Source organism: Haliaeetus albicilla, chromosome 12 (assembly GCF_947461875.1).
Source record: "Haliaeetus albicilla chromosome 12, bHalAlb1.1, whole genome shotgun sequence".
NCBI lineage: Eukaryota > Metazoa > Chordata > Aves > Accipitriformes > Accipitridae > Haliaeetus > Haliaeetus albicilla.
The window spans coordinates 25179635-25205689 of NC_091494.1; the positions used below are offsets into that span (position 1 = coordinate 25179635).

General features: G+C 43.3%; 1 protein-coding gene across 2 annotated transcripts in view; it reads right to left on the reverse strand.

Moving 5' to 3' along the window:
• Nucleotides 1-802: 802 nt before the first annotated feature.
• CHSY1 (chondroitin sulfate synthase 1) overlaps nucleotides 803-26055 on the reverse strand; it is a 79136-nt gene continuing 53883 nt past the window's right edge. The window contains exons 3-4 of one of the 2 annotated variants that reach the window (XR_011327144.1): nucleotides 1983-4317; nucleotides 803-1939 (exon numbers count right to left, since the gene is read on the reverse strand). Coding sequence is in view for 1 of the 2 variants with exons in the window: in XM_069798562.1 (XP_069654663.1) it covers nucleotides 2725-4317 (1593 nt within the window). In the remaining variant the exon portion in view is untranslated. Of the gene's footprint in view, nucleotides 4318-26055 lie in introns of both variants that reach the window. The other variant, XM_069798562.1, reaches the window with a different exon arrangement.

A 26055-nucleotide genomic window follows, 5' to 3' on the forward strand; every position in this document is an offset into this window, starting at 1 on the left:
TTGGACAGATTTAGTAACTGAATCAGAACTGCAGCAACCGAGCAAAAAACCCATAATACCAGATGGGTGCTTTTCATTAAACGGCTTTTTCCATTTATAAGCATCCTGCTTTTACCGGCTGTTACGGGCTAAAAAAAGTCCTACATAATCATAAATGTTAATAAATACAGTATAAGTACAGGGCTTTTTTTCTCCTGTCTTTTGGTACAGTTCTTTAGGGTTCATATTCTTCAAGCTCCTTTCTGCAGCCACAAATACTAGTTGCTTTTTTTTCCATTCCCTTATGTGAAGAAACACTTCTGTAATCCCCAAGATTCTTGCTTTGGGACTTAATTTTTACATAAATAAGCCTCACACCAATATTGAACAACTGTGATAAAACTGGCAGAGCTATTAAAAATAAGTGCTCAACACACTTAATATTCAGCCTTGTCATCGTATGCATTTTAAATGTATAGTTTGGGATGTTTTCAGACAGCAAAAGCACTTTTAATCTTTTCATGAGGAAGAAGTCCAAAACCTCCATTAGAGATGACCAGCTGCCCTGGGGAATCGCACAGCTCATCAGCATGGGCAGCAACGGGAGTGTACACCGAAGTCTGATGAATGGATTTGTCTTCCCTTTCCCCAGAGCCAGGGTATGTGGCATTAAGTTTATTCTGGGCCTAAACACAACAGAGGTCAAGCCTTTGTACGAGGGAGATCCTTTTACCTGGACTTACTTCCCGAAACTGCTTTACCCTTTGCGGCTGTGCCTACGCTGTATGAAAAGATACGGACTGAGGCAGACGACACGAGGGGCTCTGATTGCAAATAAAAAATCTTTATTGCATCTTAGAAGCAAGTCTTAAAAAAAAAAAGATTTTCCATGCACTGAATCCATCCAAGTACCTACATCCTTGGGACTGTCACCAAAAAACGATGAACATTATAAGACATCGACTCTACACTAGTTGCAGTTCATATTCCATACACATGTAAACAATGGTTATTTCTTCTACTGGAATAGCAATTACTCCATAAGATCCCTTCAAACATGGCAACAACCTAAGCATCGGTTTTTCTCCATTCCTTCACTAGTCTCCACTTCCCAAAGAGTAGGCAAAGTGGAACTGAGAGCAATGAGACGAAATGGTGATGGAGAATACGATAGAAAAATATATTGTTCGCTGGTTTTTATTTTTTGTTTCTGCTGATCAAGATATTTACAGGTAGGTAGGTCCCAATAGGTCATCTACTTCAATGACAACATCCATTCACTGTCTAAGTCTCAGTGTAAAGGGTTCCCTTTCTGGCTTTAAGGCACTTTATTTTGTGTATTTTCTCTTACCTTGCTAGGTGTTAATTCATAGGGATCACACTTTCCTTGTATTCGGCCTCCCCATCCCCAGTTCCTCTCAGAATACCAAAAAAATTTCTAAGCTTACTGAAGTCATTCCAAAAGTGTTAAAGAAATCTGGGAGAAAAGATTCATGAAAAAATATTTTAGAAAGTAATCTTTGGAGATCATTTACTGCAAGTACGATGCATACTACCTTATCAGTGAGAAGATGCAATACATTCCTAATATATATATATATATTTACACACACATATATATATATATAAAATATTAAAATGACTAACAGATATTCAAGGAAAGGTCAAGAACCTAAACCAATGGATATTAAATAAATTAACGGTCTATCAGATACAGAAAAAAAAAAACCCAAAACAAAACTAGTAATCAAATGTAATAATTGTTCCCATTAACATCATGTAACCGACTGAATAAAAGCAACGCAACCAGGTGCAGTACACTCAGTATAGAAGATTTTTCAAAGTTCTCGTTAAGGATCTCTAATTGTTCATTGCATACTGTCGCTTTGCTGCAAGAGATTCGCATTTCCCATCCTCTTCCCCTCCCTTATTATGCTTCGGCATTTCTTGATAACATCATCTCAGCTCTAGACAGGGCAGAGGTTGAGGATAATACACATCACCTCAGCTCTAGACAGGACAGCAGTTGAGGATAATACACAGAACCCATCCACGGATTCTTAAAACATTACGTCCATATATGGACCAAATATAAAAGACAAAAATTTCTACAAGGACTAATCGGATGGCAGGTTGTGCTTACTTTCTTCCCTCCCTTGAAGTCTCCTGGCCATAATAAGTGGAAGTGTATTTTTAAACTGAAATAATCAGCCATTTGGAAAAAAAACCTCCTGCGATTAATATCCTTATCATCGCCACACCGATTTGTTTTGTTCTAATGCGATTTAAAAAACAATGGCTATCCTTAACAAAAGAAGCAGAATCTTTGCACGGTAGCCATCACAACAAAACATTTAGATACACTGTTTTGCCACTTGGCTTGCACGCTCAGGTCCCAATTTACAGAATCCTAGCAATGAAGACAGCAACGGAAAAGGTAGGAAACAATCTTTTGTTCATAAGGAAATTCTAATTCAAGTCAGATTTCCGCCGATCGGTCGGATAACTCTCAAACAACTTTTTAGTTTGAAGGCAAATATTGATCACAGTTTTGTTCAAAACCAAAACCACAACAACAGAAAAACCAACGGCCTTGTTCTTCTCAAAACGAGCGCTTTGTAAGAAAACAATGATGATTTCTAAAATATATCCTGTGTGGTGTTTTAAAAGTGAATTATCAAAAAACATTTTCCCAAAAATAAATTAGATAATTAAAAAAAAAGTCTTTTCCAGCATAGCTGGACATTAGGCTGTCCTCACTGAGCCATTAGTATTGCTGCTTTTCCCAAAATTTGGGTCATTTTTTTCAAACCATATTTCAGCCAGCTGTTGTGTGGACCCATAAGTTGAAGCTTTGGACCCCAAGCACATTTTATATTGTTTTGGATCAAGATTAGGGTCACAAAAAACAGGGTGATGCACATGGACTACTCCAATTTCTTGGCTTCGGAAAGTTTTTAAGCCAGCTTGAATGACTTTGTTAAACAGGTCTACGTCTTCGAGGCCCCAACCTTGGATGGAGACGTCAAAGCCACCTGCTCGAAGAAGATCACCTTTGTAAATACAGGTAATACCAAAGCCATAGTTCCTCCAGAAACCTGTTTTCTGGGTGAAGGCAAAATGATTGTCACTAGGAACTTTTCCACTATAAACAATCTTTGGATCATACTGGCTAAAAATGATGGGAAAGTACACTTGTTGACCCAAAACTGTATTGGCTCTACACCGCTGGAGGAATTCTGTGGTAAACACTAAGTCAACATCACAGAAGAACAGTAAAGACTCGTTCTGGAACTGAGAAGATCCGACTTCCAGAGCCAGTGCCCTCGAGAACTCCCCCGACACCGGTAAAACCTGCATGTCAGCCTTGGGGTATTTGGAGCGGTAATCTCTCATCAGCTCAATCTGCTTCGCTTTGTCAGGGTTGGAGTTGGAATTAAAAAGCAGGACAACCAGCTTGACGTTCTGGTTTGGAATGAGGCACGTCTTTTCAAAATTCCCCATGAACCTTGTGAACATGTCAAAACGTCCGGAGAGAGGAATCAGGATGTTGATCTTCTTGTCTTTGAGTTCCTTCCTCTCTACTTTTGATCTGCTGAGCTGGAAGGGAACAAACATCTTCAGCGAGTTGGAGAGAAAGGACAAGGATCCAGAATCCTGGTTGATTTTGCTGGCCAGCTCTTTGGCGTCCATCTCTTCATGCTCCATAAACTGGATCTTGCTGAATGTCTGCTGCAAGTACGCATGCCTCCTGACAGGGACGGTCATCTTCTTCCCCTTATGCTTTTTGTACAGAAGCAACAAGTCAAGAACGTACTCCGCTCCGTACATCGGATTTACTCTGCGATAGCCATACTGTATTTCCTTGAAATCTATGATCCTCCCCCGGGTCTTAGCGTTGGCGTTGATCATCTCCATGACCTGCATAACAATGTCATCCAACGCTTCACGCTGAGAAGAGTCCATTCCTCTCCGAGGGGGCTGCCCATCGGCACCCGAATACAAATACTTTCCTGTAAGAAACTCCCACTCCAAGATTTCTTCCCGGTGGCGGGGCTGGAATCTCATGAAGGAGGGTGGCATCCCCAGCTGCAGGTCATCTTTGTGGATTTCTGTATTGCTGTATTTGCTCATCAGGACAATTTCCCGGTGCAGCTGAACAGTCCGGTGGCGCAGCTCTGCTATCTTGCGGCTCAACATGTAGCTGTGAAGTCTGTACTGGTATGGGGGGTTCTTATTGGGGTGCAGCGTTATAGCTCTGTGTATTTTGCTGTTCCTCAGGTCTCGGATATAGCCTTTTTTGTTCTGCTCATAATTTTCATAAAACAGCTGCTGCATCTAGAAGAGAGAAAGAAGAAGTTAGCGTCTCAGCAGTGCTGTCCTTGTGAAAGTTAGCCCACGCAACCCCCACTGGGAGAAAATTCCTCCTTGCTCGCAGGGCCAGAAGGCTTTCTGAATAAGCTGTTCTTGGTTTTAGGCACAGGTTGTAGCAATACCAGCTGCTATTCAAGGAAATTAAGAGGATTATTCATTGTAAACTGGTGAAAGAAACATCTATCATGGATTTGGGATTACTACAGTCCATTCTAGAGATACCACCGTTGGCCAAACAACTGAGCAGTAAGTAGATTGTAAGCTCATTTTTTCACAACACCACAGCACCACCAGGAAAAAAAAACCATGAAGTGTTCACTACAAAATTCTTACTATTTGTCTGCTTCCCATGAGCTTTAATAATAATAAAGCGCAATAAAAAAGGATACCATGTACATAGCAAGCAAGGATGACAACACCTTTTCCGTTACACCCAAATATTGTTTAGGCATTAAAAATCCATCTTGCCAAATATTTTAGTCAAGATGCCAAATACGTTATCTCAAGTGCTGCAATGCACAACCACAGTTCCCCTGCCATTTTAAAATGTCAACAGAAAGTAAAATGCACCTGAGATTCCCAGCAGTAGTTCCAAAAGGCAGGTAATACAGGATGTGTATGTACACCAGAATAAACGCACCCTTAAAGTGGAAACTGCTACTTCAAAACAAGAAGATAGCAAGCTAAGATTAGATTCACAAGCCTTATGGAAAGCCACAACTTAAGAAAAGCGGACAAACCAGCTTTACAGTTTTCAGTAGCTCAGGCAGTAGCTGATATAATGAAAGGCATGTGCAAACCAGGATGATAATGTGGAAAATAAGCTGGGGAGGGGAAAAAAAAAAAACCATGAGGAACCCCCCCCTCCTCGAGGCCAAAGTTCTATACCAGCCTAGTCAATGGACATTTAAAAAGATCACAGGCTGACTCTATATCACAACACAAATGTCATCAACCTGCCAGAGGAGCTGACATGACAGCTTCATTCGATATAGGATCCAACCATGTTATTGGCAGCAGAATTTGCTATAGGTAATACAGTCAATAAAGCACATGTAAAAAGGCTATAAAGATTAGCAAAGACCTAAAATCCAAAAGACAAACAGAAAAAAGAATGACTCAAATATGATGGCAATTAAACAGAGCACTAAAAGGAAAATCACAGGCACAGAAAGCCTCCCTTTAACAGACAGCGCGAGTGATGCTTCTACCAGCTGTTCAGACCCAGCAGAAGTCTTGTTTTATTAGGCCTTCAGCTGCATTTTTCCCATTATTGTGGACAGACATTGAATCTAAGGGATAAATTTACACCTGGATTTAATTGCCACTATCTTAACAAACCACATATGCGCATACTGAAATTTGAAATTCAGCGTATCGCTGTGGACAGCACAGGAGCAAGCTGCATATACTTGAAACGGCTCACATGGATTTTAATCTGAACAAATGTAATTCATTTCAAAGGAGGGAGGGAGGAACTTCAGCTGGACTGAAAAAGAAAGAATGTTTTTTTTCATGGGTCATCACCAATCCCCTACCTGTTCTCCTTTCCTGCTCAAGTTCACCTTCTTGCCCACTCTCCCCCAAATGATACCTGCTGCATGCATGCTGTCTGTGAGCAATTCAGGCCAGAGGCTGCCTCTTGCTAGATAGATCCTATACAGCAATGCAGCCAAAGAAGGACATCTTGGCGATGGCCTCCTGGCAAGCCACAGATGAGCCGCCTGTCAAGATGTATATCCCCTTAGAAGTCATGCAAGATTTAAAAGAGTGCTATGGGCAGTGGTTAGTTGGTCTAATCCTATGTTCAGCTGAGAGTTATCCAAATTGAATGAACCTCATGCTTTCCTGAGAAGCATGTTTTTCCACTCATCCAAAGACTGTTCTTCATTTGTATCCCTGTATTGTTTCTTCTACTAATAACACTCTATTTTTTGTCCACTTTGAGCCTTGCTGCTTCTGTTAGGGGCTCTAGGAGACCTCAAATCACACCCACTTACAGTCAATCCTCTAAGCACAATTTATTACAATGGAGAGCTCACACGGCAAGAACAAGACCAGTCCAACACTGCGGGACCCACACGTGTATTTTTACTGATGCCGCTGATCTATCCTCTCTAACACTACATATATATAGAAGTATGAAATGCATATGGTAACAGATTTCACTGACATTTTAACTACAATACAACTATAGGCACCGGCTTTCCCAGGAGTATTGTGACATTAGATAAAAATTCTTAGATCATGTCATTAGGCAACTGTTATTTAAAGGAAAATTGACAGTAGGACTTAATTTCAAATCTTGTTTTGAATTTATAAGAAAACAAAATCAAGACCATGCAGCCTGAATGCATTTATTCCAAAATTACCATCTAGGGCATTCTGAATTAGCTACAAGAGGAAACCATGAGAAGCAGAGAGGCTTTTAGATTACACAACAAAGTTTTAATAGAATACCGATGGGTAGGAAAATGTTATGAAACTTCCCAACGGAAGTAAAGATATGAACCCCTAGCAAATGGCCCTAAATAAAATTAACAAGCGTATTTTAAAGCTCTGGCTTGCCATGCAGGAGTAACCTCTTAGCTAGGCTGGTTAACTTCTGAACTTTCAATACTACTATTTGCCTCTTCCAGAAACCAGCTAACTTCAAAAACTGAATTGAAAATAAAACACATCTCAGCAAGACTTTACTGGTGCTTCAACGCAAAGCAATTTACAACTGAAACATCTATTAACGGCCACCTTGCTCCAGCCAAAAAGGTGACAACTGTAACAAACCCTGTGCTCCGGCCAACCCTGCAGTGCAACTAATGAGAAGCACCACAGTAGCCCAGCTTTTATATAATCCTATTTTTCAGAAGAATGCTTTGCAAGGCTGGCACTTTCATTGTTATTCCTATGGAGTCTCACCCTCCCCTACTCCAGCGTCCCTCCTGTCTCCTCGCATTCAGCAAGCTGCAGCAGGCATGGGATGTGCCAGCATCCTGCAGCCCGGATCCCCCATCTAGGAACCAAGGTACATCCCACACCTGTAGGAAACACCCGGAAGGGTATCAGAAGGGTTAATCAATTCCCTATAGAGAGTATAATGACTTACAAACTATTTTTGCACAGTGTCATGAAGTGCTGTAAATGAAGTCCAAGTGGCCAGCAGCCAACAGAGCAATTTAACCCTTCCTGGGCTGAGGTGGACACTGACCCAATGCCTCAGAAGCACTGTGATGCCCATGGGCTTTCCTTCACGATAAGGAGCCCCACGTGGATTATGTTTTCTCACCCACATCTACAAAACTTGAAAGAAATGAGCAGTTCCCTCCACATAGTTTGACAGCTCCACCAACATTAATTTGCTTAAATCATTAAGGCAGTGCTAGTCCTCGGCATTGGGTTGAATCACTAACAAGGACAATGCCCAACTATCGCCCATCACTGCTAATGTAGATTCTACCTCATCTGGGTCCAAAACACTATGCTAAATATCACCTATTAGCACATGTGGGCTTTCAACTCCACACAATACTGGAAAGCCATAAGAAAGACAAAAAATCACAATACCTCTTCTGTACATCATTAATAGGTGGGTGGGAGAAGACAACAGAGAAAGTAATTCCTCTAATTTATTTGTTCCTCCCGTGTAGTAGCCGTTAAACACACACATGGGGAGTGACACAAGCCCAGAACATACATGTCTCTAACAGACATTACGTGCAAACTTCCCCATGCCTGTTACCAGACTCTTGTGAGTTGAACACTTGCAAACTCTTCTTGTAGTGAAACAGGTTTCTCTATGATTCTTTTCAAAAAAAGAACCTTTCATGGATATTAGTTTTGCAATGATTATATTCTAAGCATGCTTTATTCTAATGCAGAGCACTGAGAGCATAGGGATACAAAGAAGAGCTACTCTTTATTGACCACTATTTACTCTAGACCTGTTGAAGCCTTAAAAACCCTAATGTTCCCCAAACCATTAGAGACTGAATGTTTAAACTGTGGTACAGCTGTTGTGGGCACTACTGGCTCATGTCCAAAAGACCAACTGAAAGGAGAGAGTGTTATGTTCTTCATTTTAAATGAAGAAGTCTTTTGCAGGCCAAAAAAAGTGTACTGGAGAAAATGGACTTTAAAAATAAGACCAGTTTATGCAGAAACTGGCCCGCAGCCATGGATTAGCCCCCAAGGGCTTTCTCTCACAGCTCCAGATTGTACTACCACAACCCAGAAAACACAGCCCCACAAGTCTCATGAAAAGCAATCATGGACAAGACATGTTGTATGGCAGGCTTCGAAATGCCCAAGATGTGCTTTAAATACAAAGCCTAACTAATTAAAAGTTCAAAAGATGGCTAATGTCACCTAGTGCATGAGCACCTCAGTTGGGAGGAGATGAGCATGCAGGTCCCTCTCCGCAGCTGGTGCAGAGCTGTTCTCCTATGGGAGCAACGTGGAGGCCAGGACAGCCGTTACCCTTACCACAGCTCTGCTGCCAAAACTACGCAGGATGCTTGCCCCCATCTCCTCCTCGCTCCTCCTTCCAGAGATGCAGCTGTAGCGGTGCAAGGGAGCAGCTCCTGTCGGTTGGTTAAAGTGGAATGAAGCATGTTTTGCACCCACATCCCAAGAAACTGTATGAAATAATTGTAGCTGCACTAACACAGCTTTGCCACTTTGGAGTGATTAACCAAAACAGATCACTAGTTTTCTGTTTTTTAAACCACCAATATCACTAAATTGGTAAAATATTTTGCATGTAGACCCAACGGAAAGGAGCAGTGGGTCTTGGTTTACTGCTGACTTGCCTATGGTGGAGGGGGAGACCACAGTGACCTCCCTGCACACAACTCTGTGTATTCAGGCTTCTTATTAATGATGATCTTTCCATTTTAAATCTTGATGCTTTATGTGCGATCCCACAGCTAACCACTGACATGAGTGAAGTCACTCCCGGGCAGAGCTATTATGGTGGAGACAAACACAGGGAAATAATGGATAAACACTCATTTCCAGCGAACTTGGCCACGCGTTCATCCCTGTAACCTCCCCAGCTGCCACTACAGGAAAGGATGCAGGAAACGCCACTCGGTGCTGGGAGATCAGACTTCCCTCTCAGCTGACAAGTGAAGCCCCAAGCTCTGGAGCACAATCAAATGATGTGATTCCTCAGATGAGTTACTCCTCACAAAAATTTCATCATGTACCACTGGTTCACATTCGCTTTGTTTCATAAATTAAAGAGGGGCAAGAAAATCAGCTGGACATCCTGAACAGCCAGCACTCAAAATTTCCATAGCAGACTGCTAGAGAAGCAGAGGCAGATCCAGCTGTGATACACTGTGACCTCTGAGTGCAATAACTCCAGGCATGCTCTGAAGCAAGAAGTTTATTTTGTACAACACAATTGCCTCTTCTTATATGATACTAAGTGAAACAGCGCCTGTCTCACTCAAGAGCCTCGCAGTGCCTTCTGCGCCGCTCTCCTCTCCAAAGTATTCGAGAAAGGAAGCCAAGTATCTAAGGCAAGTTTCAAGCACAGCAAACTCAAGGTCATTCAATTCCCAAGGAATCTGTGAATTAGGAGAGTTACTGCTGGAGTTCAATCTTTTGTTAACAAGTAGCTGTTTAATTAAACAACTGTCCTTCTCCCAACCCTTTCTTGTTTAAGCAAGTAGAAGAGCTTAAAAATTACTTACTCATTTACAGTTTCTAACCAAGTAGCCTTTAAAGTACTCCCATCTTGGCAACAGAAAGAAGAAAAACTGCAAAAATGAGTGTGTCTTCAAAACTGGCATCATGTACTTCACCTCCGACCTTGAGCTTGACAATCTCATTACACAAAACCTACACGTGGGAGCAATCCACAGCACTTGGGAACTAACTGAGATTCTCCAGCTACGAAGCAGAGGAGAACTTCCCTCTGCCTGGCCCTGCATTAGACTGAGCTTCATCCTCCTGGTCTAAATGAAGATACAGGATCCTGGTCTCCTCTTAGCCATGAAGCAGGGTTTCCGTCCTCAGGTCTCCCCTATTTTGGATAAGGGGGGCAAGCTGAATCAGACCTGCTGTGTAAAGAAAAGAAAGACTAGTGCAATCACATTAACACTGTCAAAAGAAGGTAGTTGCTCATTTAGTGAAACATCCTTCTCCTTGGGTGTATCTGACACAGATACTACACAGGTGCCATTATGCACTCCATAAAGCCTCAAACTGCTTCTCTAGAGACACAGATTTATGTTTTTAAAGCATAAACCAGAATATAACCTGAAAGCATTTTGTACCTTAGGAGTAACCAGATAAAACAGAATGTGCCATTTTAGGATACTTAGATTTAACTGTGCAAACCTTAGAGAGCTGGATGCAATTGCAGAGTTTTCTTCCAAAAGGTTCTGATTTAACAGAAACAAAAGCAAATAAAACACCACTAAATATTAACAAATGTTCTATGCTACGGTTATTAAAGCAGCAGAACATCATAAGTGCTAATGACTAATTATCATTGCTATTGCTTGAGAAACAGTGCTCAAAATTTGTTTCTAGCATAATTTCCAAATTACGAGTCCTGGTGCAAACTGCTGTTCTGCACATGGCTCTCCCTTGCTCAAGTTAAGGCTTTGACCCACGGGGCAAATGATTCAGCTCTCCCTCTCCAGCAGAGAGGGACTGCCTCTGTCCCAGATCCAAACAAAACCAGGAACACAGTGACTCGCCACTGATTTGTTCATTTAAAGGCCAGAATCAGGAATGATGCCAGACTACTTGTCCACTGAATATACTGCATCTTGGGATTTCTCTTCCTTGTTGTCAACTCCACACTTTCAGACTCTGCAGTCCAGGCAGAGTACAAGAAAAACTTGGTTTTCATTATGAATTTCATCAGGCCCATGAAAGAAATAGCCACAGCCTTGGAAATCTCTATCTGCTCTTTCTCATGCAAAGCGTTAAGATTTCAGAGGAGCAGCACATGATCCTTGGAGGGTAGTTTCTTGGAGATGATGAGCAGAAAGCTTTCTGACACCCTGGCAAATATTTTTTTGGATGCTGGAAACAGCGTTAGAGGGATGCAGTCTCCTCTGAGCAGAGACTACAGAAAAGAAGACCTTTTCTGGACTGCTGCATGATTTTCCACCATGTGTTTTCAAGAGGCAGTAATGTAATCATTTAGAAATACTTTTGTCCATGGAATTCAAAGATTCCTATTTGGGAGCTACTTTCCACAACCAGTGGTTTTGTCAGAGTTGCAAGCCATGATGGATGATGAGCCTTTTTGGTCCCAAAACACCTGGCAAGGCTACCACAAGCTGCTGCTTACAGGGGAGTGGAGAAGAAACCCCCTGCTTGGAGAAACTTCAGCTGCAGCCTAGGCATCCGTGCATCATCTCAACATCAGTCCAACATCAGAAATAAAGCTGGAGCAGTGTAGCCTCCCTGCCAGACTTGCTGGGACAGCAGTGATTTTGTAGCACACACCACACCAGGTCTCCAGGTCTCTGCCAACACCAGATTCTGCAAGAACCCTGGGGAAGGATCAGCCCGAGTGGATCCAGCTGCAAGATCCAGCCCCTTCAGCCTTGCCCACATCACAAGCACAGCTTTCTTTCGATGCAAGATAGTTCAGGAATCCCTGCCCCTGAGTAGGTACACAGTGCTCTACATGGAGACAATGTCACAGTAACAGGTCCGGGCTGAAGGACAGTACTGAAGCAGTCACATCAGCACAAAGTTCTAAATCTCTCTGAGCCTTCACAGGAGATTACTGTGAATTTAATTAGGCAAAGATTTGGCCTTACAATAGCTACTGCTGCAGTTCTTCCCTGTGTGTAAAAAGGTGGGGTTGTATTTAAAAAACAGATTCATTTTCAAGACTTTTGGCACTTCCAGCTTAAGCAGCACCATTTTAGATGAGGAGGGACACAGCTCCCTTCTTTATGGCAAGAGGCCATGCTTGCTGTTTCTGATCCCTCGTGAAGACTTGTGGCAAGAATACATCTTTTGGAAAGGGGTGAGAGGGGAGCTGGGAATGCTGAATAAAATCCCCAAGACAAGGCCAACTGCTGAACTGCCTGTGTCAAAGCTGCAGCCCTTCAAACCTGCAGTGCCAGTAAGCCTCAAAGTTACAGAGCATCTTTCATAACTGCATTTAGAAATCTGTCTGCTTTATGCTTTCCTAATAACCGACGGTAAAACCACTTCTCTGCCAGCAGCATCGGTTATCAGCTAATGAAAATTGACAGAAAACTGGGAATATATTAGGTTTCTGATTTCTCTGCTAGTGAGCCCTCCTCCCAGCTGCCACAACAGCTGCTCCCGTGGGTGCTGCTATGCTGCACCTCTGCCAGGTGAGCAGCTGGAAAAAGGGATGTTGTTCAGGACACACTCTTGAAACCTTAGCCCCTTCCAAATCGGTGGTGACCTGTCACTAGGAGCTGCACACCACCTCATGCTGGCAGGGAAGTCTGAAACATAGAGCAAGCCAACATTTAAATAAACTCTGAGAGTGGACTCGTTCCATCCACTTGGCCTCGCTGCATCCATGTGGACACGCTGGATCAATGCTCGGCTCCACTCACGTCTCACCAGCGTCACCTGGTTTGCAACAGCACAAAGGTGATGGCTGAATTGCTGTTGTGTTAACCGGATGGCACAGCCATCTCTCCTCCAGGCTTGGATTTTAACGAGTGCTCCAACATGGTGCTCACTAACTGCTTTTTCCAGGGTCATGCTGAAGACACCCAATACTTAAGGTGATTTAATATCCCCAGCCCTTTAGCAAAAAGGGCATGCAGCAGCTCTGAGTGTGCAGATGATGGGAAGCTCCATGGGAATTCAGCTGACTTCTTTCAGATGAAAAGTCCCCCCCATCTGACAGCCAGCCCTGTTAGTAATTCAGTACAGTTTGAAGGCCACTGGCCATCCAGCTGTCCCCGCTACCCCTCTAGCTCAGCAAGCTTAGGAAGAACCACTGTGGCTCAGCACAAGGCACCAGGGCCTGCAATTAGCTATGCATCAGCTCCCCAAAAGCAGAAATCCTCCCAGTGAGGACCATGATCTCCCTCCGCTTGCCGCAGCAAGGCTGCCTGCCTTTGTTGGCCGCTGCTGAAGGCTGGCCTGCTTCAAGCAGGAGGGGAGCCGGCAGCATGAGGCAGTGCTGGGTTTCTTGCCTGGGACCGGTGTCAGCAGGATGGCCCTGCAAGGCATCCAGCAACAGAGCGGGAACTCGCTCTGCAATCCTCTGGCTGGTTCTCATAAATTCAGCTGGATTTAAAAGAACATCTCCTTTTATTCCTGTTGGTGGAAAATAAGAACAAGCTATGGAATTCCTTACAAACTCCCACAGAACCGGTGCCTAACACAGACGTTAACTAACAAACTCCTGCAGAACCGGTGGCCAATACAGATGTAGCATTTGTGACACAGGCTGATGGTTTCACTGCTCCTCTTTCACTGCTCCTCTTTCACCAGCCTGTGAGCTCAGATCAGTTCTTCATCTTCAATGTGGTTTTTCAGCCAGAGCCACCATTTCTGGAGCTGGTTTGAAGACTGTCTACAAGGGCCTGGACTCAATCACCAGCTTGTTTCACATGGGGAGCAGCACAGGATGACAGCTTCCAGGGTTCACTGAAGCTGCACAGCATTGTTCTGAAGTGTGCATTTTAAACGCGTGCACATTTTTTTTTTTTGCCAAAAGAATTGTTTAGTAATTGCTCAGAGGAGGGGAGGGAAATAAAGCCACAAACCCTTGTTTTATGTGGAGAAGCCACATGTTTCAGTCAGCCCATGAGGATCCTCCAGCTGAGCCCTGGCCCTGGGATAACGCAGCTTTACAAAGCTGCGGTGGTAAAAAGCATCATGCAGTAACACTGCTGCTGCAGACACAATTTCCACAGTGAGATGCCATGATTGCGAAAGTGTTTTTCTTGTGCTCATATCATTACCACACAGGACTTAAAGCCTGCCCACTATTCTGTGCTGGGTTTAAAAGCAAAATCTGCCCTCTGTCTCATTGCTGGAAAACATACGTACACTGTCCAGCATAGACGTGGCACTGCCAAAACCATACAGTGAGAAGGTCTCTGCCTCAAAGAGTTCTGCCATCTAAAATATGTTCAATACACAGCAGTTTGGTTATAAAAGATACAGCTCCTTGATCAATGGGGGGATCAGCAGAGGAAATTTGCCCATTCAGAGAGCTTACGATCTCTCAAGAATTTGACTTCCATGCCCTGTATGTCAAAAGCCCCATAAACTGTGCATTAATAGCTTTAACTACAAAGGTCACCTATTTTTATTTCTTGCTTTGCTGAAGCGCAAGGGATAATACATTTAAAATAAGGCACATTTTAGGAGAAACTTGTGATTTACTAATGCAAATGGGAGCCTCATTTTGATAGGGTTTGCAGGTTAGGTGCAGGTTCAACACTCCAGAAAGAAAAGTGGTGAAAGAAGAGAAAAGTGGTGAAAGAAGAGAAAAGTGGTGAAAGAAGGGAAAAGTGGTGAAAGAAGGGAAAAGCACAGCTGCATGTGCACAGGTTTGGGACCAGCCCATTCCTCTGCAGTTTCATGCATGCTCTCAACTAGAAGAAAGACAACATCTTTCTACGCAACCACAGCTTTTATTGTCCTGTCAGTGGAACAACTTTCTCATTATTAAAATGAGCTGTCAGGCAGACTGGCATTTCCCTCCTTGCGGTGTCCAAGTTAGCCCGTTCGTTCAAATATGGTTAAAGATTTCGCATAGTGTTGCTGGCTAACTGTATATGGTCTGAGGTTTTCTGGAAGTTTGCTGTCTGGCACAGTTTGGAAAAGTAACAAGCAGTGCTACTCTGCAGCGCTCTGTAACCAAGTGCCTCTTGCATTACACATGGTCTGTCAAACCAAGGGGCTCAACTCTGACTGGGTATGTTTAAGCTCTGCTGATGTACACCATCCATCATCTAGCTTTGACAAAAAAGAATATTCAACTGCTGCTTTTGTAATGCCCTAAATTAAAGCAGATCTGCATACCAATAAATGCACTTATGCTGAATGTAAATGCATTAGCCACCATTAGAAATGGAAAGGAAAAAAAAAATTAAACACTGCCTCAAATATTCCCAAGCTTGGTGAAGGATTTGCTATTCACACAACACACTGAACTCTCTTTTGAATGTTAGCCACATGCACATGAAGAGTTTTTTGGTCCCTTCATAGGGTTTTCTTCGTTTCTTTGCTTCCGACCTGGAGGACACTTTGTTCTGCTGGTTGTGACCAAGCTGCCACAGGTTCCATTTTGGGAAGAGTGGACCCGGCTCCAAAACTTGCGCCCTTTACCTGCCGCCACTGCTCCTTGGTCCCTCCATCCCTCCAGCAGCCAGCCTGCAAGTCTCTGCTTGCACCCAGCTAGTGTTTTCTTTCTCTCTCCCTTGAATACTGCAGCCCTTCTAGATTTGAAAACCAGGCAGCTTGGAGGAATTTTAACATTTTCATTAGTGACTTTCCCTTACCCCATCGACACTTCTCACTCATCTGGGAGATATGGGCAATGAAAGGAGCAGGGAAACACGGAGATATTCTGGATGGGTTTGCCCATTGGGTTGAAGTCCTATTGCTTCAGGAAACCTTGTGGGTGCTTGACACTGCTGAGCATGACGGAGAAAAGCAGGGAGGGAGAAAAAGCCATTGCTGAGAAAGCAGAAGCAGCTTCAGCCAACAGATGGAGAAGGCTGGTAGAGTTAGCAGCTTCGTTCACCAGACAGCAATGCCTTGTCTTCTTATGACCCATTTTTAGTTGTTGATCGAGGACGTTTCAGGGATTTGACTCATGAATAGCAAATTACTTATGCTGGGTTTGCCAAAAAGCCTTCTCCTTGCTGCAGGAAGGCAGGGCTGCTTTGAAGTAGCTCCTGAACCAAGACAATTTACAGCCTGACAGCTTAAAGCTGCATTGAAACGGGTACTCATTTCCTCAGGGCGTTATAAATTGCCGTGGTTCAGACACAGGCGGGCCACTGGCCCAGGAGGGCAGGATGCATGGATGGGGACTGTGTTCTTCTGCTGTTCCACGAAGGCACGTCCATGAGGGAGCCAGAGCCCTTCAATAGGGCTTTCACGGGGACACACAGGACTACTTTCTGCTGCATTTTTCTTAGTACACTTCTGAGATATACTTGTATCATCTGAACTGCAGGTTGTTCCTGAGTTCAGTGCGGTTTTGCGCTGGAGCTAATAAGGGCTCGGACGTGAACCCAATGAGCAAATAGGTGTGCTCCCAACTCACAGCCAACAGCAGGCTTTAAAACCGCTACTGAGAACAAGTTTTTTGCAAACAGGCTCAGCTGGCAGCAGAGGGACATGTTCCCCATTGCTGACTCAGCCCTGGGGGCAGTACTTTGTGTCAGAAAGCAAGGTGGGTGCTGACACACTATTTGCATCTTAAAATAGCAGTACTGTTCAACACAGCTCATCTGGCAGGGCCTGGAGGCACCCAGAGAGCTCAGGGTGGGAGGAAGGCTCTCACTCTGCTCAAGGACATCTGTCAATGACATGCTCTATAGCAACAACCTGATTTGGGATGCCAAATCCAGTGTTATCAGTCTTTTTCTCTAAAACCTACAGAAAGAGCTATGCGTGTACCCTAGAATTCTCACCCCTCATTTCATGGTGTTTTTGCCCATTGCCGTTTGTTTTTTGTTTTAATCAAAGAGCCAGTGGGTCAGCGTGCAGGGTGCTGGACAACACTTTTCATCAAGCCGTGCCTATGCTGCCTTTGCCTTGCCTTGATGTGAATGCCAAAGTCAAATACAAACCACCCACCCAAAACAGATGTTAGAAACCTGTCTCTCTCTCTTTAGCTGTCCTCTGAGGTCTGGCCTCCTGTCAAACGCCTGAGAGGATAGTTTTCTTTTTTATTTTTAAGGCAATGATAATATGTTCAAAGGCTTTTTTCTGTTTGGAGAAGGCAAATCTACACCTGGTCCAGAACTGCTTCACTACACACCAGCAAATACCAACCCTCTGTCTCTGAGGAAAGTTTGACCTCTTGACTTGCAAAATAGTTGTTTTCTACCTTCACAGAAATTTTAACAGCTAATTCAGTAGTGCCACAGGAACACAGGTGACAAATTGAGCCCAACCTATTCAGTGTGCCATCTTTTTATTCAGCAAACTGTCAAAAGAGAACTTTTATGTGCCCCTCTGGAATGACATTTGTTTCTACAGGTCTTTAAGCCAGAAGAATGCAGAGGTGATCTCCTGGACATTTTGTTCTCCATGGAAACAGTGCACCATTATGGTATTTCTCATAGATAAAAAACAGAGAAGCAAAGGATGGGCAAAGACGGAGGGAGAGTATAAGGGAGAAGGCACAACGGCAGACCAGAAGAGGCAAGCTTACAGCACCACTGTGTTGTCTTATAGTACTTCTTAAGCAAGATGCTCCTTTTGGGTACTTTATGTCCTAAAAAAACCCCAAAACATAACAGCAGTCTGTGTTGCGCAAAGATGAAAGATGGAAAGCATTATGCTAACCTAAAAATGTAGCTCGGGGGCCTGGTGCATCACAGACTGTTTAGTATTAGCATTATCCACAAAAGCACTGAAAAATGCATTGCAGGATATTGAAGAAATCTATATCCGGATATTAAAACTAGTATTCAGTAAACTGTTAGGGGTGACTATCACAATATGGTCAGACCACAAGCTTAATGAAGCCTAGGAAATAAAGCACCATGACTAATTTGAAGCACATTAAAAGAAAGCACATACAAACTCCACTAAATCCATCAACTCAGAAAGGATACTTCTTTGCCTTACTTAGGATGGGTGAGGAGACAGACACGTGATTTACACAACATGTTGTATTGCCCATTGCTTTATGTTGATTTTCAACAAAAGTAGTGCCTGTTCTTGAGGACTGGGATTTCCCACCTGGAGGATTTCTAAGAAAAAGGTTTTATGGCTGGAACCGAATTGACATGGCCCAAACCTGAAGACCCAGCACACTTGGTGCCTGCCTGCTGCTGCCTTCCCATTACGCAAAGCACTGTCCTCTTTGGCAGCAAGGATGAGTGTCCAGGCTTTGTGACCCACTAGCAGAGTAACAGCGTCATGTTAGTAGATGTAGCATGTTATTTGCAATGAGTCAAGAAGTAGGTCAAAGCAAGTCTTTCTGGGCCTGAAAGCCCAGCTTCATGGGCTCCTCATAAGTTGTTTTTTTCTGTAGTGTAGCCCTCCTGCCTGCTTTGAATGGGAAAGAAACCACCTGACTCATTAAATGTCAGCGGCTCCATTTTGTCAAAGGGCTAAAATACATTGGGAAAGTAGAACAACCCAACATCAACAAGCACACATCAAAACCCAATCCTATCCAAAACACCCTTCTCATCTTCATCCTTCAGACAATTCCCACTTGGTACTGAGATTGGAAACTGTCTTGAAAGGACATTTACCTGTGCTGGTTTGCTCTACCCTGGTTTTGCTTTATGTTCCATAGGAGAGCAACTAGACAGCCATCAGATGGTTCACGGGCATGAGAAAGTGTGCAGTAACAATAGCCAATGACTTGCTCAAGGTGGCAGCTGGAGCTTTAAGAGCTGCGGATCATACAGCAGTTCTGCACAGGTACCATGTTAGACAGGAAGTTGTGTGATAAACGCCAGCCTGGAAATTTCCTTACAGGAAGAGATATACTGAAGACTTGAAAAGAGCAGAATGTCAGGGGTCATAGTTTATGAGAGTAGTTGGGACTACTGCTAATAATTTGTGCCCTGAGTGCTGCAAAATGCCAAAGAGTGAACTATGTGAACTCACCATGATGCAGGTTTCTAAGAGATGCACCAATTCATGTCATTGCTGAATGATGTCAAATCCACTCCACTGGTGAGTTAGCTGGCTCTATATTAGGATTCTTTCTTCACTTGCAAGTTACAGAAACCATTACCCTGACATAATGGTTAGGGTTTTAATAGCATGAATCTTTTGGTCATGACCATAAAGAAAAAAAAAATAATAATAATCTGTAAGCCTCAGTGGCAAACAAAAGAATGTAATCTTGATTCTCTTGCCCACTAAATAATTACACTTACATCATGCTAAAACAAAAATCTATGTTGTGCTTTCTGTTATTAAAAATACAAGGAAGAGATCAAACTGTCCATATTTATGGAATTACAAAACCAAGCCATATATAACCCAGACCAAAGTATGTAATCAGAACATAACAAATGGAGTTTAACACTCAGAGGAAACCACAGCTCTGGAAGACATTTAAAGGAATATTTCCATTTTCCTAGGTACTATATCAGGTTCTTGGCCAGACATTTTTGATTGCACTGTACTAAAAATATAGTCCTAGTTTCAGAAGACAAAAATTTTAGAAGCATGACGAAATGTGAAAGGTAATTGCAATGCACCGCTGAGCTATTTTATTACATTATCTAACATCTTTAAAGAGTAGATTAGCTCACAGTGCAAACATTCTGGTTTCCCTGATGTTTAAATCCTGGCATTGACACAAGCAGCAGAAACAAATGTGCCTGAAGATGGGGGAGTGGTGCTAGTGAGCTTCTGGAGCAGGTTTCCTCAGCAGAACGGGCAACGCTTTCCATCCAAGAACTACGTGGAAGAGCTACAGCCTCTTTGTGAATGCAGTCCGGGAAGATGGCTGGGAGAGGTGTGTGATCACTTGCCAAGCCCTCCTTAGCAAAACTGAAATAGCCAAAGGCCCATCGTGTGGGTCCTGCTGAAGACAAAACCAGGGTAGCCGATATGAAAAGCTGTCAGAGGGACTGCAGGAGCCCACAGCGCACACTTGCCGGTGGTTGAGAACTGCCTCCCCCCTTATCTTCCTTCATTTAATCCCAACTTCTTCCCTTATCTTCCCAGAAAAGAGGGCACAGTATCAATGTGATAATGTCTTAATAAGTCACCATACCCAAATATGCAGGCAAGCCTCAGGTTGCCCAAGATTAGAGAGAATTAACTCTTAAGAAAAGTTAAAAAGCACAACTAGAAACAGCAACTGTGGATGTAACAGAAGGCACTCCCTACACCTGCAACAAATAACACACTTCAGTGGATGAGATTTGCACTACACAAATCCCTGTTTACCTAGGAAATCCGTATTTACAATGGCTGCAGTTATGTTTTCCTTCTGCTCTCTTTGCCCTCCCACCTGTTACAACAAGAAGTGGCGGGAGCCCTCCTGCAGCCGCTCCGTTATTCACAGCTATTTTCCCTTCCTCTTCACTCTCTGGCTGGTTAGTCCAAGAAATGGATCTAGTTATTGGACAAAAAGCAGGGAGATAGGCATCAGTCTCTGTTTGTTGAGGGAAAGAATAATTATTAAACAAACTTCTGTTTCCTTCGTGCACCCAGGCTCAAATATTAATTAACTGCTCCCTTCCTTAAGCACAGGGTAAACCTCTAGGGAACCTGCATGCAGGTGGATACAGCATGGCATGGGATACAGGGAATAAGCAAACATCTCTCAAGAAAGGAAAATAGAGGAGAAACATCAAGGTCTTTAGTTAAAAGTACACAGTAGCTATACGTTGCTACCATCTGGTACATGACATTGCAGTTTATTGCTCCATAAAAGTCAGGTTTAATCCTGAAGGCTGTCTTCAATCAGCAATTTAAATGTAGAGTTTCAAACATGATATTATGAAACCGAAGACTCATTTTAGACAAGAATGAATGAATTGTATTTTGAATGTTATTTTCCTAAAAACGTACAGTCTGCTATAAAAACTAGTCAGAGAAACTACATCCAGAATATGAGGTGTCAATGGTCAAGCATATCCTCATTAGATGGTGGCCAAGTGATATTTATTTAAAGCGTTATGCACTATGAATTAAACATTTATTTTGTATCACCCAGTAAAATATCTGAACCTCATTTTGGCAGCTGTGCAGATTTTGCCCTGACTGCATTGACAATTGACTGTGCTTCCTTTGACTTTCATATAGTCTCTCTTCTCATTTTAAGAGAAAAACTTAAAAATCAAGAATGCAAAAAATGCAAACATTTGTGTATCAGCCCACAAAAGGAGGATGAAAGCAGATCACCACTCAAGACATCATCTTCATTAAGGTCGCAGACGGAATTGCAGCGTGATAATTGAAGTCTTCGAAGACTTGGCAACGTCATCCTGTAAGAGTGACTCTTCTAAAAGATCTGGAAACACAGACTTTCTGCTCCTGGATCAGTGGCTTAAACAGGGACCATATTAAACATAACCTTGGAGATCTGACCATCAGCTCCTTTTCCCCCTAAGGAGAAAAGGAGCCTCACAGATTTTGGCCAGATACCCCTGCAGGTCCTCCTGCCCACGGTGGGTGACAGCCTGCAAGAAGCTCCTGTCAGCCTGATATTAATATTTACCCAGCCTGAAAAGTGTTTTGGCATGCTTTTAACAGGATTGCAAGATTTATTCCATTTCAAATGCTCTTTGGACCATAAAGCAGAGCAGTGCTGCTGTGTGTCACTGTTTTGTTGAATCAGCATTAGGAACATGTCACTTTTTCCACCTCAAAACAGGCCTGGAGGGCAGAATTAGCCTCCACTACTCAAGGGACCACAACGGCAGATGACAAACCAGTTGATACAAAATCTCTAACAACAAGCAACTGAAATAGGAGCTGTTGACACCTACTTCTCTTGGGCATAGCAAATTCAAACAGCACGTTTTGACAGACCACCATTACTTCATTGCCTGGCACACAAAAGAATTGTCACCACATGTACTGCCCATTGTAGGGTGGTTTATGATGAAGCAGGAGCAACAGGGTGGGATGTTCTTAAAAAGCAGAGGAATGGGAAAGAAAGGGTTGTAAGCAAGACTGCTGGGATTTGCTTCATTTTCTTTAATTGAATAGGCATTAGCTTAAGAGGACACAGCATTTACAAAGACCAAGCCACAATTTGAACACTAGGTGTGGGTAGTGACTACCTGACAACATGGAAATGGGGTTTCGTTATTGATTTAAAGGTATAATGAGATCCAAGAGCTGAAAACAGGGGCACCACACAGTCAAAGTGGCTAAACTTTTGAACAGCTTCACCAAAATGGAGAAAGTGGGCAATATAATACACTACTGCCCAACTACTCAGATTTCAAAATTAGATTAAACCCCCTTTTTTAAAAAAAAAAAATATACTTTATTTAAAGTTTTTGGGAGCTGTTGCATGGTCTCTGTGCACAGAGCATCCCAGCTGCTTAGATGCGACCATCTCGTCTGGACCGGAACCTGCAAATTCTCCATATAGCTCATTTCTTTACGCAATTGCGCTTATCTTGCTCAGCTCGTTCCTACCACTCACAGGCCTGTGTTAATAAACCTTTATTACTAGATCTGACATTTTGGAGCTTCAGCAGTTGTCCACCAGGATCAGGGAAGATTTGGTGTTGTTAAATGTATTTGTGGTAGCAAGATATGGTGGAGGAGATCAGAGGGGCACAGGTGCTTTGCTCTGAAAAGTTGCCGAGCAACTCACACCAGACCAAGTCTGATGTAAGATACAGTCCTTTTTTCTAAGAGGTCTGGCTAGTTAGCCATGCTGAAAGTCACTGTTGGTCACCAGAGCTGGTGTTAGGAATAATTCCTATCCCAGGACAGATGGGAGAATAAATCCTTCCCCCAGAGTGCTCTCCTACTGCAGTGTGGGATCTGCCTCTCTCTTAGGACCACTTAAGTACCTCTCACCTAATCAATCATCTGTCTGTGGAGAAGATCAGGAATTAACCTCTCTCTTGTCTCTCCCGAGCAAAATTGGATTAGGCTGAAATTCTTGAGTTAATGCAGAGATACCTGGGTGAAACTTAACAGCCTGTGATATATGCAAGATCAAATAAACAAAGTCCAAGAGGGGACATAACTAAGTGCTCTACAACCTGTGACCCTAAGCACGAGCACTGCCTGCTTTTCCAATTGCTTATGCTCCGCACAGAAAAAGCGGATTTAGAGTTGTGGCTCCAAGGCTGCAGCGTGGTGGATCTCTATCAGCTGCAGTATTCTCTGCCTCGCTCCTCGCCAGAAGGAGCACAGCGCAGTGGTGCCAACTGCAAGAATCCAATTTCATAACGAGTAATGGCATGACAGCAGCCAGCTCTGGGCACTGCCGTATGCCGCACCTCGTGGAAAAACCATTGTCAAACACTGTGCAAAGCCAGTTAGCTAAACACTGCCAAGAATCAGCTGAAAGCAGTCACAGTCTCCCCATCAACGTGGATGGGCGACTCCCATGAACCTGCAAGGACACAATATTCCTCCAGACACTGGCAAGTCCAGTTGCACATTTTACACTGCTTCAGTAATGACACTGGTTTGAAGCAATCCAAGCCTCAGCCCCAAAGGATAAGTATTTGAGAGCAGGAACTCCAAGTTAAGCTGTGGGCACAAAAGTGACTTGGGATTAAGCAGCATTTTGCTTTGCTTAGACTATTACCCTGGGTGGAGCACAGCAGCTCGGTCCAGATATCCCTGAAAGGCACTTTGCTGCGCAGCACAGCTGTATCCTCTGAGCTTTGTCAGTGCTGGAGACCAAAAAGAAAAAAATCCTAGTTTGATTTTAAAAGAGCAGAGGATAGGGAATGCTGACTCAGGATTTTAGCTTTTCCCCCTGATGCCCCACCACATCCCAGTAGTGCTAGAAAGGTGTTGTGCTCCCACACCCAAAGCAAGAGGATAAGGAAAAAAGTAACTCTTTGGGCTCTTCCAACAGATAGCAGAAGACATTCAGTGAGGGTCTGGATCAGTGCAATGCACCAAAATGCAGCGAACTGTCATTAAAACGCGGCCTGATTTGCGTCCAGAGAAAGACAGCGTTCTCTACAATTTTTTTCCCCTCTCGCAAGACCTGCCAGCAGCGCATGATGCCTCAGCTGCACTACAATGTGGAGAAGCTCAGCAGACAGAGGGATGAGCCTCAATAAATGAGAAGCAGTGGGTTCAGAACAGGAGGGAAGGGAAGGGATGGGAGAAGGAAGCAGATTACTGGCTGTGGCCAAGGATATACTCATTATATAGAAAGGAGATGAAAGGCTTTACTTAAAGTGCCAACGTCAGTTCAATGTATTTATAGGGATTCAAACAAGTCCCACCGGTGCAGAACAGCCCGAAGGAGCTTTGCGTTCATGTAATTTAATGGCTCTTTGTTAACTGAAGTCAAAAAGCAGTGGCAGATTTCAGTGAGAACCCGGCCAGGCCCTGCGCAGCTTCCAAGACCAAAACAGACATTGCTGGAAAGTGCACTGAACTATGGTGGGGCAGCTTGAATTAAAAGGCTGTTGTAAAATAAATCCTGCGATAAGAGCAATTAATGCTATCCTAATTATGTCCTTTCCCATACTCGCCACCATTCTTGCCGGCTGCTGACTTGTACAGCCACGAAGGCACTCCTCCCATGCAAAAACAAGAAACTACAAGCGAGGTGGGGACTTTAAAAATACACTTCTGCCAATTTCTTTTCAATCCAGCATACTGAATATAAGATACAAAAAAAACCCCTCTGTAGCCTTTTGTTCAGTGATGTATTTTTATTACTGGCCAAACCATTAAGCTTGAGGTTTTCTTATTTTATCTTTGCATTCAGTTTTTTGGGGTGTTTTGTTGTTTTTTTTTTTTAATCAAAATGGCAAAATAGTTTATTATATGCTTTGAGGTTTCCTGCACACAAAGAGAAAAAAAGGCTGTGCTACTATTCCTGTCTCTAATTCATCCCTTTTGCTTGCTCTGCTGTGGGCAAGACATCAAATCATAACCAGCAATTTCGACTGCCTCCTAGTTACCAAAAATTACTGCTGCACCCACTGGTGATTCACAGACCGAGAGCAACACACATGCACACACGTTTGGTACCAGGACATTCATCTGAACTAGCAGATGCCTGGCAGCTATATCTTTCCTTCATTAAAACATGAAAGCAAGCCAGACTAAAAAGTCTTCCTGATAAACTAGTGGAAAACACACATGCACTTTCAAGGGGGGTTTAGGCTGATTAGTTGGAATAATATTTTCAAGGCAAGAGGATGATACTGGAGCATTATACATCCTTGAGATATGTTATCTAAAATGTACCATTCTTTGTCTAAATGGATCTGTCCAAAGGCAAAATTCAAGGCATGTCTATGAGAAATACATCTGCCAGAATATCTGGTGATTTCTACGAAAGACATGGAAAGGGAGAGAAACCCCTCCAGCATCAGTGTATTTAAACAGAACTCCAGCTCCACTCAGCCAGGATGTCCCTCAACCTGTCTGGAAGATGAACCCTGCAGTAAGGCATGGCTCAGCATCCCCCTCAAACACACTGCAAAGTACTGCCTAACACCAAACGCTATCACATCTTCCATACAGTATTTGCAGAAAAACACGTTCATTTGCATCCCCAGAACAATAGAGAAATTAATGGAGATGACTGCAATTCATACAGCCTTGAGTCTGCAGCAGTGGAAAGGTCAAACAAATTAAGGCTCTGAATTCTGGGCAGAGATTTCAAGCTGGCTCTCTAACATTTGCAACACAAGGGAATAATTAGAAAACATCCATCAGCTCCATTTCCGTTGGTGATGAGCTGTCCTCTGCATAGCTAGATCTGCTGTCAGATTATGGTCAATTATTTCTCCTCAAGTATTTCAACTTGCAAACACAGGCTTTACTTCCTTCAGCTCTCAGATCTCAGACATGCCGACCACACACAATAACCCTCGCAGAAAGAGCACC